The sequence below is a fragment of the Diabrotica virgifera genome, chromosome 5, assembly GCF_917563875.1.
Source record: "Diabrotica virgifera virgifera chromosome 5, PGI_DIABVI_V3a".
NCBI classification, from domain to species: domain Eukaryota; kingdom Metazoa; phylum Arthropoda; class Insecta; order Coleoptera; family Chrysomelidae; genus Diabrotica; species Diabrotica virgifera.
In genome coordinates this window covers 169,255,665-169,269,595 of record NC_065447.1, presented here as the reverse complement: position 1 = coordinate 169,269,595, position 13,931 = coordinate 169,255,665, and the positions used below count along the sequence as shown (strand labels likewise).

General features: G+C 34.4%; 1 protein-coding gene across 1 annotated transcript; it reads left to right on the top strand.

The window, feature by feature from the left end:
• Positions 1-743: 743 nt before the first annotated feature.
• On the top strand, positions 744-13,370 carry LOC126884549 (uncharacterized). The gene is made up of 3 exons (XM_050650507.1): positions 744-1,083; positions 11,122-11,344; positions 12,609-13,370. The coding sequence occupies exons 1-3, from the start codon at positions 919-921 to the stop codon at positions 12,917-12,919; spliced, it is 699 nt and encodes a 232-aa protein (XP_050506464.1). The 5' UTR covers positions 744-918; the 3' UTR covers positions 12,920-13,370.
• Positions 13,371-13,931: the final 561 nt, after the last annotated feature.

Here is a 13,931-nt window from a genome sequence, read left to right as displayed (position 1 = left end):
AGTTATACGAACATGTTGTTCCAAATAATGTTCTAACCCCACATACCAAATTTCATTACAAAATTCGCTCTTTTAGTTTTTTCATTATTTGTAGTCAGGATCCTAAAACAGGAGCGGAGGCTGCTGGCCGGAAAATCTCACTTGCTAATGCTCCGCGCAGCCCAGCAGCGTCTACGGAGACCCGGTCTCCTTAGAGCTGCATTATAGTTTAACGCACACGCTGCCCGGAGATTGGGAAAGGGCGGTTGATCGGCCAGCAGCCTCCTCTGCAATTTTAGGATCCTGACTACAAATAATGAAAAAACTAAAAGTGCGAATTGTCTAATGAAATTTGGTATGTGGGGTTAGAATAATATTTGGAACAACTTGTTCAAATAACTTTTTCCTATATCTGTAATGCAAAGCAAAATATCGGTAATTTGCCGTGTTTTTGGATTAGAAGTTAGTAGGCCGCTTTTAGAATTAAAAAAATTTAGTTGAGTATCTTAAAAAATGTGAACCTTCAACCTGTATGGATTGCAAAAGTTCAAATCTGTATTTATTTTGATATGCATATCTACTTATAGAGATAGAATTGTTAACAAATAAACGACACGTAATACACTTTTACAATTTGACTAACTATTTTTAAAATGATATGATATTATGATGATATTAAAAAATGTAAATAAAAAATGGTCAAAAAAATGGGGCCTTAAATTAGATTTTTTTGGCGTTTTTTTTGCTAGTGCAAGTTTGTCTAGATATTTTACAGTTAGGTATAGCATAGCCTCCCCTATGGTAAAAATCACGAACCGTCACTGCTTATCAATTTACGATGCAATCCACATGGTAACCATATAACTTGTCAATTATTGGGTGAAGTTTTAGATTTCGTTCGGTGTCATTTTAAAATATTCAATTAATTATATTTTAAAAATGGACAAAAAGGCGAAGAGAATAAATTATACTCCTGACGAAAAAAATTTACTTGCTCAGCTAGTACACGCAAACAAAGACGTCGTTGAAAATAAAATCACTAATGCTGTGAGCAATACGGAAAAGGATGAAGCTTGGAATCGTATCGCAATTCAGTTTAACGAGGTAAGTTTTATTATAATATATTATGCTTTTTGGTATGTAATAAGTGTGTTTACTTAAGGTTGATATGAACCCTTAATTAATTTGTTTCTGATCCTAGAGATGGCTGTACTGTAGCATGTTACTGTGGTAACATTTTCAACTTAATTGTAGATTTCTACATGATGACTCTGTAATAATGTAGAAACCTGAACACTATTCTGTCCTTACACCCATTGGCTCAATTGGCCCTGTTGCCAAATTGTTTAAGACAGTAATTTTATCAAGGCCTAATAACAAAATGTAATGTTGGCAAGAAACATTTAGTCCATGACGTGATGCCGCTCCCGTCTAAAAAAAATTATGGTTCGGTTTCTCTGCGGATTCCTATTCAGAAATGTTCTCTTTAAGGAAAATGAAGTGCGCAGGGCGAAATTTTTGGCCAGAAATTGTTTAAAATTTTTTTTTTAAGAAATTCAAAAGATCACCCTTTTTGCTCCGGAACATATTTTTTTAGGTTTTTTGGGCCATTCTAACAAGAAAGGTATGTTGCCATTTTTCTCAAAAGTTGATAGATTTCGAGTTAAGGGCGATTTAAAATCTGAAAAATGCGATAATACGCATTTTCGAAGTTTAAAAACTTAGATTTATGTATATTAATATATCTGAAATAGCCAAGTGCTTGTATTAAAGTTTAAACATTTTTTTTTCAAAATTATGAAGAGTAGTCGGTTCTGTCTTAAATTTAGACCGTTCTTTTTAAAATGTATCAAAGAGTATATAGTGAGTAGAAGTTTACGGCCCTGTAACGTTTTAGCATAGGATTTTGCGTTCCAACTGAGTAGGTGCTATGGAGGTGCATAGATCTGACAACGTCCGTAGTCACCGTCATCTCACCACCGCCCGCTCTGCGGCCGTAACATCCCTCGTCAACAAGCCTCCTTATAAACGTGACCATCTGTTTCATATAAAAGCTTTCTCTATGGCCGATGCCGCAGTGCAGGAAGTTTGCTAGGATGGTGGATGGTAGATACCCGCCAAGCAAGCAAGCAATTTGATTTAACCCGACCTGTGGGAATGTCCACCCTCTCGAAAGAGTACATTCGGGTGTAACAATTCATTGGGGCGAGGTGTTTTGACCCGAGTGTAAACAGGGATCACCCCACCTCGCTCCAATGCCCCAGGCCATCCCTTTCCCCCCATAGCACGCTGATGCGCGATGAGGGCACAACTATCGTAGCCAAATGCTCTTCACAATGGAATCCTGGGTAATAAGATTCCATGTGGTACCCTAATCGAATGCAAAAATCTTAGGCTCAGCGTGATGCGCTCTATGCCTTTATCGTGCTGAGCCCTATTGGGCTCCGCCCAGTGACTTGTTGCTCGAGTTTTTATGTGTTTTTTATGGTTTTTTATATTTTTTTGGGGGCTTACGCCTTTTTATTTTTTTATATATATTTTTTGGGGGCCTGCGCCCTTCTATAATTTTCTAAAATTGTCTTACCTTGGAGGTGATCGTGGTGTTGGGTCTCCGTATGTGACGCTATCTTCGGCACTTGTTTTGAGCTACGAAGGTAGATACCCGCCTGGCGACCATCCAGCTACTTATACCACGAATAATACAACGACGGTAGCCGCAGTGGCCTCCCACTACCATCTACCCACCCGGTGATCCGCCAGGCGTCTATCCACCCATATCAGTCGTGTTTGATAATCCATCCGGGTAGCCTCGCTATGGATGAAAGCGTAATAAGTGCTGTGTATAAAAGAAGGGCAATTTGGGACCCAGCAGACCACTATGTGACGAAACATGGCTTAAAATATCTGTTTTATTTATTCTTTGCAGTTGCATTAAAAAAATCCAATATTCAAGTCAGGTGAATTTAAAAAACAATTTTTGCCTTTAAGTCAATTTTTCTCCACTTTCTGAAAAGTTTAGTAAGTGAGTTTTACCTCTAATATGACGATATGCTAAAAAAACAAACCAAATGTAACGTAACAAATGAAACAAACGATTCCTCAGCAGTCAGTTGGATACTGACTTCTGACTTCATTTCACTCTTTCACTGCGTCCAGGATGCAGCGACCCTCCACCATCCACCTTTAAAATCCACCCTCCAAGCCACCATCTAGCATCCTGCAGTGCGGCATCGGCTTATGAGCTATATCATATTCGTTCAATTCGTTGATATTGTTATGCGTCCATCCAATTTTAATGCCGATGCGGCAGGTTCTATTTCAACAATCTTCTATTTTGCACGGGAAAATATTTTTTCAGGTTTTTAGGGTAATACTAAATAAAAAAGTTTGTTTTCATTTTTCTGACAAGTTCACAGTTTTTGAGTTATAAGCGATTTAAAATCTGAAAAATGCGAACATACGCATATTCGAGTTAGAGGCTTGAAAACTGATAATTATTCAATGACAATACCTACAAAAACTTTTACTTGAACTTGACTGACATTCCATTTTTATATTTTTCTTGACATTACATCAAAACCGTCTATATTGTCAATACGTAAATCATAACATAACAACTATAGAATAACATCTACTTTTATTGTTGTAAGTATATTCTAACAAATTTTAATAGTTTTTTCTACAAACGTGTTAAAAATGCAATAATACAGTTTAATTTAAATTTTACAAAACGTTTTAAACTACCTTTTTCAAATTGAGCAAGTTGTACTATTAATATTAATGTTAATAAATGAAATATGAAATATAAATATTTTTACGTTTCACAATTTGACAATTCACTTTTAACTGCAGTGCCTTAAAAATTTTAAAGCACTAGTGCCTTAAAGTAGCATTCTTAACGCTCGTATGGGGTGCTAAAAATTGCATTTTTAACACGGTTGTAGAAAAAAGTTATTTAAACAATTTCTGCCCAAAAATGCCGTCCGGCACCCTTCTCATAAAGTTTAAAGGAGACATTTTTGAGCAGGAATTCCAGAGAAACTGAATGGGAAGCATTTTTCATGCGGGAGCTACCACACAACCGGGACTACTTCTCTTTAAATTTTGTATATTATTATTACCATAGTTTTTTAAACAATTTATTTATTTATTTAATTATTTACAATGTACCAATTACATACGCCAATCATATCGCACGACAAAACTGTGGAAAACCAACAACCAACCTACAGTTTACAGGACTTAAGCAGTCACCATATGTAAATGAGGGAAACTCCTGGAGTTGGCCGAAGAAATCAATATTCACCTTATTCATAGTCTAAAAGATAAAACTACTTTCTTTGATAGGAGATGGCGCAAAGGCGCAACCTCGATCTATGCTGGGTTTCGAGTAACTCACAGTTGCAACTACTCCCAAGCTTCCGAACCGTACTCCATAGTTTCCCCCCCTCAGCCAACATCGACCAGTCATAATCGAAATAGATTCAGAAATATTCAGATTGAGTTACACTAAATACCAATTAGGGGCCGTCCATTAATCACGTGAGGTTTTTTTTAGCATTTTTTAACCCCCCCTCCCCCTTGGTGATACATTTTGACGTTCAAGACCACGTATATCACGTAGATTGAGACATTTCGTGATTTTTTATAGACCCCCTCCCCCCCCTTTCGAGCTTCACGTGATTAATGGACGGCCCCTTACCAATCTTGTGAATTTGTTTAGAAACATTGTTTAGACAATTTCTGCCCAAAAATTTCGCCGGCACCCTTCTGATTTATTTAAAGGGGACATTTTTGAATAGGAATCCGCAAAGAAACCAAATCAGAATTTTTTTCAGACGAGAGCGGCCTCACATCATAGACTAATTGCATATTATGTTTCTCGGTAACTAAATATTCCAGTTGTTAGTCATCTCTTATCTCACACTGAAAACTGGTAATAAAATTTTATGACCGCTTGCAATCTTGTAAAAATGTATTAGCACAAATTTTGTTTATACATAAACTTTTAACACGTTGACGAACAGTGCGTCAAATGTATAAGCAAGTGTTGTGACACTATATGAATTTTGCAAAGTAGAATATACACTGGCGCGCAAAAAATTTAGGTCACTAGATGAATTATTTGATGCCTCGGATTTCCTAAACCTGTTGTCCGATTTGAATGATTTTTTTAGTATGTTATAGCTTTATTATTTAAGAATCTTAATGTGTTAATATTGTTTGCTAGACAGGTAAATGTCATTTCATACCGGGTGTAACAATCATACTGTGTTTTTCCTTAAAGTTCGGAACACGCTGTGGAATATTATAGCATAGATAAAATGAGGCGCTCAGAGCAACAGTGGCTTAACAAACATCCCACAATTTTACCAAAACGATATTATTACATTAAAGTTATTCATTATTTAAGTGTTTTCAGATGCAGACTAGTTCAAGCAATGGTTGCTTCAGCCACCCTGCATCTGTAAACACTGAAGTAATGCATAACTTTAATGTATTAAAAGCATTTTGGTAAAATTGTGGGATGTGGGTTAGGCCACTGTTGCTCTGGACGCCTCAAATATTGAAATTAGAACTCAATTGTAGCCTTAGGCTTTCTTAACACTTTCTTTTTTTATTCATTTGCTTATGTTGGATAATAAAAAAGTTAGGTACTTTAACAACTAGCCATGTTCTTGATCAATACAGGGTGTTTATAAATAAGGGCGACAAACTTTAAGTGGTAATTCTACATGAAAAAATAATGACCGTTTGCTTTATAAACATTGTCCACAAATGTTTAATTTCCGTGATACGGGATGTTGAATTTTTTCTTACCAACTGACGGTTTATTTGTTGCTCTAAAACCGATTGAGATATGCAACTGAAATTTGGTAGGTTTTAAGAGGTAGTTATTGCGCATTGTTTGGCATACAATTAAGAATTTTATATTCGCCATTGGCGTGCATACGGGATGTATCTAAAATATTTAAACCCGTATGCACGCCAATGGTGAATATAAAATTCTTAATGGTATGTCAAACAATGCGCAATAACTACCTCTTAAAAAATGCCAAATTTCAGTTGCATATCTCAATCGGTTTTAGAGCAAGAAATAAACCGTCAGTTGGTAAGAAAAAATTTAACATCCCGTATCACGGAAATTAAGCATTTGTGGACATATGTTTATAAAGCAAATTGTCATTATTTTTCATGTAGAATTACCCCTTAAAGTTTGTCGCCCTTATTTAGAAACACCCTGTATTGATGAAGAACATGGCTAGTTATTAAAGTACCTAACTTTTTTTATTATCCAACATAAGCAAATGAATCAGAAAAGAAAATGTTAAGAAAGCCTAAGGCTACAATTGAGTTCTAATCTCAATATTTTATCTATACTATAATATTCCACAGAGTGTTCCGAACTTTAAGGAAAAACACAGTATGATTGTTACACCCGGTATAAAATGACATTTACCTGTCTAGCAACAATATTAACACATTAAGATTCTTAAATAATAAAGCTATAACATACTAAAAAAATCATTCAAATCGGACAACAGGTTTAGGAAATCCAAGGCATCAAATAATTCATCTAGTGACCTAAATTTTTTGTCCGCCAGTGTAATAGCCAAATTGCTAAATTTGTTTTATGGAAACAATATGTTTTTTGTAAACATGTGGACGACGACCATGGATGTCGTATTATATTTCATATGCATCTGTAGATGTAATGTGACAAAAAATCTACAAAAATCTACCGATTTTTTGTCATAACTCGTTATTTTAAAAATGTCGTCTATAGACGTTCTGTTCATCAACGTGTTAAGAACTAAAAATATCTGAGAGAATAAAGTCAATGTATGATAGAAAAAGAATAGAAGAAAAGAATAGAATTTTGATTTTAAATTCGGCAAAATATGTTTAAGCAAGGCGAAAACATCGTGTTTCTTGAGAAAAATATTCCCATGAGATCTTTTTGCGTAATCAGTTTCATGAGATACCGCAGAATAAGGTCCAAAAAGGTTATAATAAAGATATTAAAAATGATTGTTAACAGAAAAAAATACTCAAAACTATTTCACTAACACCAAAACTAGTTCTTCTCTGTCTTGCTCGTCGATTTATTGCATTTCGATTTAATGTCCATGATTCAGCTCCTTAGTATTAAAGCACACTGTGTATGGTTTGTTCAACAGTAAATGGTTTGAGTTCAATTAGTGCGGTCGTAAATATTATTAAATTTATCTGACCTGGCCCATTGTTAAGACCCACCCGGAGCGATAAGCCACCGAGGTAGACAGAGTTGGTCTTTTGCAATTAACACTGACTAGACGGTACTCCCATAATAAAGCCTAAAATAAATTTTACCTGAAACCGGGCCTTTTATACTATTATCGGTTAATCCGGTCTGTTTATAGTGGTAACTAATTAAACTTAACCATTTACTGTTTAACATACCATATACATAACATATTATAATTAGCCTTATTCTGAGGGCCAATATCAGATCTTTGCTGCATAAAATCTTTTTCATTTTCACGAAGTTGGCACGTGCTTTTTCAATTCTCTCTCTTATTTCTGGAGTATAATCGTTATTTTCTGTGATTATCGTTCCCAGTAAATATATTTTTTACTCTCTCAGACTGCTGGCCGCCTACCGTTAATATTTCATTTGTATTGTTGTTTTTGCTGTACAATGGGGCATTCGATTCCATAGAACTCTGGACCGTATTAAACGGAATGAATAACGCAAGGAAGTCATCTAAGATTTGCCGATGACATAGTGCTCATAAGCAACAATACAGAAGAACCAATCTACATACTAAAGATGCTTAAACATGAATCTGAGGAAGGCGGTTTAAAAATGAATTTAAATAAAACAAAAGTGATGACAAATCAAAATATCAGAATCGACTTAGTTGGAAGTGAGATCGAAAGTGTCGAAGAGTCACATGATCAAACTAGACAAACAAAATCAAACGAACGAGATAGCTATAAGAATCTGAATTACTTGGGCAGCAGTTGCAAGACTCAGTGATGTGTTGAAAAACAAAAAGATACCAATAAATCTAGAAAAAAGGGTACTCAACAGTTGTATTCTACCAGATAAGACTTATGGAGTGGAGACCGTGACACTTACAGGGTTATCAGCCAATATATTAAGAACAACACAGAGGGCCATCGAACGAGCTATCTTAAGAGTATCTCTGAGAGAACATATTCGAAATGGGACGTACGAAACAGGACGAAGGTGGAATATGTTATTGGAAGAATTGCGCAAATGAAATGGAACTGGATAGGACAGTACACGTGCCTCGGCAAAACAACGAAAGGTGGACGAGAAACATTTTACATTGGAGACCACGCGAGCATAGTCGTAGCAGAGGAAGACCACAAAGACGATGGCTAGATGACTTCAAATCAAAAGTGGGGAGAAACTGGTACCAAATACCACAAAACAGAGAAGAGTGGAGAACTCATGGGAGGCCTTTGTATAGGAGTGGATGCAACCAGGCTAAAGAAGAAGTTATTGTTTTCTTTAGGGACATTCACTTAACAAGCTACATGTTTTTATGGATTCGGCTGCCTCTAGAGATGTATATTCTCGGGATGAATACAGTCACGTAACTTCCACAATATTATTGTCACTTACTGACCCGTCCGGACAAGGTCGTAAAAACCCATAACATTTTTCAAACACAGAAACAATCCACACTGCTTTACTATATTTTTTATTTTGATAGCAATTTCTGGCTGTTCTTCGTTTCTTATCAGATAAAACAATTGTTCCAGATATCGTTATCGCGTTTCCTCTTTTTACTTCTTTATCGATGATTATTCTGCCGCGCCGTTTTCATTTTCTAATATTCCATAATCTTTCTATTCCTGCTCTTAAAGAAACTGTTTATTAGATTTTTTTCTTTCTCATTTAATTTATACAGATCCAGATTAGCTCCATATAACAGTTTTAAGTTCTACTTCCATCAGACTAATCAATACGTTTATTTAACATACGTATTATTAAGTGACAACACATTTTTCTTTTGTCTTATTTATTTCTGTTGTTTTCGTACAGAGAAGAAATCAATATAGATGTAAGATTTTTAAAACTGATTGTTACCTATTATTCCTTGTATATTGATCCTTTTTTATTTTTAATATGAAGGTGAAAATATTTTTAACCTCTCCTCAATTAATTTTAGAAGTGGTTATTTACTGCTCTTACTCCATATCTATTTACATATCGTCCAATTGTTTTCCCTTAAATTTAGCTCACCACAAATGCAAAAAGTAATGGACAATGAAAATTTTAAAGATAAAGTAATAATTTCAATCAAAATCTTTAATAAACATAAAAGTGCGACAAAAGAGAAATACCATGGATGGTATTATTAGAAACACTATTTGACAAATGAAGACTATGCTCCAATTCCAATTCAAAATATAGTCAAATACAAAGCTTCAGAGATACATGAAAAAATGCAAATAAAAAAAGACAACTTTATGGTACTTAAAAACATTAAAATGCCAATTGCCAACTAGGGTTTATATATCAAAATCTAATACGGCCAAGGGGACTGAAAATATTTCAACAAAAGTAGTTAAATTAATTTCAGAAGGTCACGTTGATGCGTTATAAATAGACGTTATAGTAGTAGGCTTATATTACCTACTAACATTAAAACATTTTGTTGTACAAAGTAATTGATATGGCAACGCTGTTAGGATAAAGTTCTGTGTGACGCGATTGAAGCAGAAGGCACTGCTATCTATCGAACATAAATATTACCGATGGTGTAGATGGCGCAATGTCATGGCGGCACAAATTCTTAGCGGCAATTCAAGATATAATTCTTGTTTAACGAGATTTTTCATATGTTTAGGAAAAAATATTCAACATTTTATTGGAAATATTTTCCATTGTTACAGTTTTATATATGTTGTTATTGAAATTTTATCCAATTTCTTACCGGTAGCTTTATTATAAGCCGAAACATATTATTTTTTCCTACTGTGGCAAAACTGTACATTCAAAAATTTTAAAAAAATTCATAAGTATTTCCTAGGATTATATCTTTATGCTGTAAGAAAATTAACAAAATTGTATGTTTAGTTTTCCCGCTTTATACTTGAAAAAAAATGAGTTTTTTTGAGTTTTTTCGAAAACGAAAACATGAAGTTTGCTCAAAATTTGTCAAAATACTTCTAGTGATCACATATACCTTCTCAATTTTTTTCAAATTTTTTGAATGTGTAGTTTATTTTTGGGGGGGTTCAGATCAACCTTAAGAAATGTTGATAACAAACAACTTAGTAGATAGTAATTAGGTACGGTCGCCAATTAAGGCCACCTTAAGGTTTAAATATCTGTAATATTTTATTCAGGCACAATATGGGGGAAAACTCTTGTATACGTATTGCCTAACATTTTAGCTATCGAATTTCAGGATAAAACACTTACTAAATAAATAAAGAAGTATAAAATTTTAACATTGAATAAATCTGGAATATTTGGCCTTATTAGGAAATGGTAGCTTAATAAGGCCAGTTTCATTTTTTACGCAAATTGAGGTGGATAATAAATTTTAAACCTAAGAATTAAAGAACAAATACAAAATTTAGTGAAAGAAACTTTTATTCATATTAAAAACAAAAATTTGTCAATACATTAAGCACACATATCGCACATTTACACATCTAGGACAATTGGCTTTATTAGGACACTGTCTACTTTTTTTATTTAACATAAAAAAAAATAATAAAAAGCAATATAGAGAAAAAACAGTTCCAGTTCCTTAAAAAGTATTAATTTACTATCGCTTTACAAAGAAAAAATAATTGGCTTATATTCATTTAGTACCATTTTAGTAATTTTATAACTTACCTAAAATTTATAAACGAACTTCCGCACCATAACAAACACGTGTCTAGTCTACTTAGCGCTGCTATGTGATACTACCGACTGAATGGCGTAGACGATTTTGACTGATAAAGACATTTACGGTGACCTCTAATATATAATATCTATATTTAAGAAAATATTTGCAATTGGCCTAATTAAGACACTGGCCTTGTTTGGCGACACTACCTTTCTAATTTACTGTAAACTCATTTTGATATTATACCTAGCGGAATTGTATTGTAATGTATTTTTAGATGAATCATGTTCACCGAGATGAATCTTGCTTAAGAAAGCAGTGGTCTAATATTAAGCAGGACCTAAGAAAAAAGGCTGCAGAATCACGACGGCAACTATATAAGACGGGAGGAGGACCTCCAGAGACAAAATTTAAGGACGAGGCAATGATATTAGAAGTGGTAAATACCAAGACAATATCTGGTCTCGACAATATGAACGATTGCGACGCTTTGTCCCAACGTATGTACAGTTTATATGATAGAATAATATAATAAAAAATAATGTAATCTTCTTCTTAAAGTGCCGTCTACTCAATGGAGGTTGGCTACTACAATTTCAAAGTCTTCTCTGTCTTCAGTTGTTCTTATTAGATGTTCAAAATTTAGCCCTGTCCATTGTCGGATGTTTCTGAGCCACGATAGTCTTTTCCTTCCTAGTCCTTTCCTTCCCTCGATCTTTACTTTCACTATAATTTGAGCATATTGGTACATATTTAGTATGTCGCCTAGGTATGATGTTTTTCTAATTTCACTGTGTTGAAAAGTTCTCTTGCTTTGCCTATTCTATGCAGCATTTTCTTCGTTTGAGATATGCGATGTCCATGAAATTTTGCGGATTCTCCGATAGATTCACATTTCAAAGACCACCAACTTATTTACGGTTGATGTTTTAAGGGTCCATGTCTCAACTGCATAGAGAAGAGTCGACCAGACGTAGCATTTGGACAAACGTAGTCGAATTTCGAGTTTTATTCGAGAATCACAAAGCAATTTTTTGATTTTTTTCGTAAGATTTTCTGGCCTGTTCTATTCTCGATCTTATTTCTAGATCAGGATTTAGGCTGCTATCGATCCAACATCCCAAGTACTTAAATCTATTGACTTGTTCTAAAATGTGGCCATTTATTGTGCAAGGTTGAGGTACGTATTGGTTTTTTCGGATTGACATCACTTTGGTTTTTTTTAATGTTTATTTTCATACCAAATTGCTCACAGATCGAGTTGGTCTTGTCGATGAGTCGTTGTAAACCCAAGTCGGAATCCGCAATCAACGCAATATCATCGGCGTATCTGATGCTGTTGATATTTACGCCATTCATCTTGACTCCATCCTTGTGAGTCTTCCAGTGCCTCTTTAAATAGAAACTCGGAGTAAAGATTAAACAGCAGAGGCGACAGAACTTATCCTTATTAAACTCCCCTCCAAATTTCTACTTCTGCGGATGTGGAACCGTCGATCCTAACTCTGGCGTTTTGGTTCTTAGTACAAGTTTTTTAGTAAATTGATGTCTTTTCCATCTAAACCGACTTCTTGCAAACGTTCTAATAGTAGGTCGTGTCTTACTGCATGACTCATAAGACTTATCAGACGGAACTCATTGTAGTGTTGTCGGTTTGCCTTTTTTTTTTAAATGTAATGTAATAGAATAATATAATATTTAGAAGTAATTATGAAATCATGTTAAAAATACATAGTATAATAAAGTAATGTAAAAAAATTTCAGCTTCTACCAACACATATGAAGATGCGGCAGACAACAATGCAGAAGACCGTAATATTCAAGACAGATTGGCAAAACGGCAGTGGGCACAAAAGAGGAGGCCAGTAAAAAGGAATTCTGCTGTAGAAGACGCTAAACTAGAAGTGTTACAAATACAGGCTGAAATGCTGAGCCAAGAAATGTCAAATAAAAATAAACTATTTCAACTAGAATATGAACATAAAGAAAAAATGTTCAGGTTAGAAAGACAACTCATCAAAAAAGAATTAGGATTAGGAGTCTTAAGATTTTTTTATGTTCATTTTCTAATTTAAATTAGTATATTTTTTGAATGCCGTGTCATATGTTAACAAAAAAACTGTTTCTTGTACCTTTTTCTGGAAAAGATCACTGACTACCTCAATTAACCAATCTACATTAAATTATGGGTTTTCTATACTTATTATAAATATGGTGATTATGGTGGTTGGTAACCTTTTCTTGCAAAACATTGCAACAAAAATTTTAGTAAATAAGTATTAGTATAATAACAATGTTCTAAATAGTGGTGAAAGTTTATAAATCAAAGCAAACTCACTTTTGAACTTCTACTTGATATCATTGTTTGTTTTTATTTTATTAATTTTTATTATTTATTTATAATAAATAAAGCTATTCTACTTACAAATTATGCATATATTCTAATTGTGGTTCCACTATTTCCAAAATATGCAGGGCGCATTCTTTTGTTAGTCCGGCATCTCCGTATTTATCAAAGGGATTTTTACGAACAAATACCTTGCGAGGGATAAGCGCAAATAGTGGCACGTACTGTTCTTCGTCTACAATGTCGATATGTTCTATCAAATCCACAAAATTAATATCCATTTTTAATATAAATCTGTATCTGTATTTCACAACACAACATTCAACCATACACACAATTGTCAATTTTTTGAGGCTAGATTGTATGTCAAACTCATACGGCAACTTAAGCTGAGAATAACGGGGACTCATGGTGCAACGCGTATATTTCATAAGCTGAGCTTAAGTCACGTCTTAGGCTTAAGATATGTTGGTGCAACCGGGCATTAGTCCCTCTAAGGAGAAAATTCACTCATCCCAAATACCTATGGCTATGGTATCAGAAATTGAGCTCTAGTGGGACTCTTTTCATGTTATAGAGCCCTAAGTGACTTGGTATGCTGAGGTAAAATTTTTGAACACATCTGGATGTCGAGGGTAGTACAGCTTTTTGCACAGTCTTATAGAGATGTTCATTCAAACCCAGCTTTTTATGTTTTCCGGAAGGTTCGAAATGACTCCACTAGTAGAGAATAGGAATGA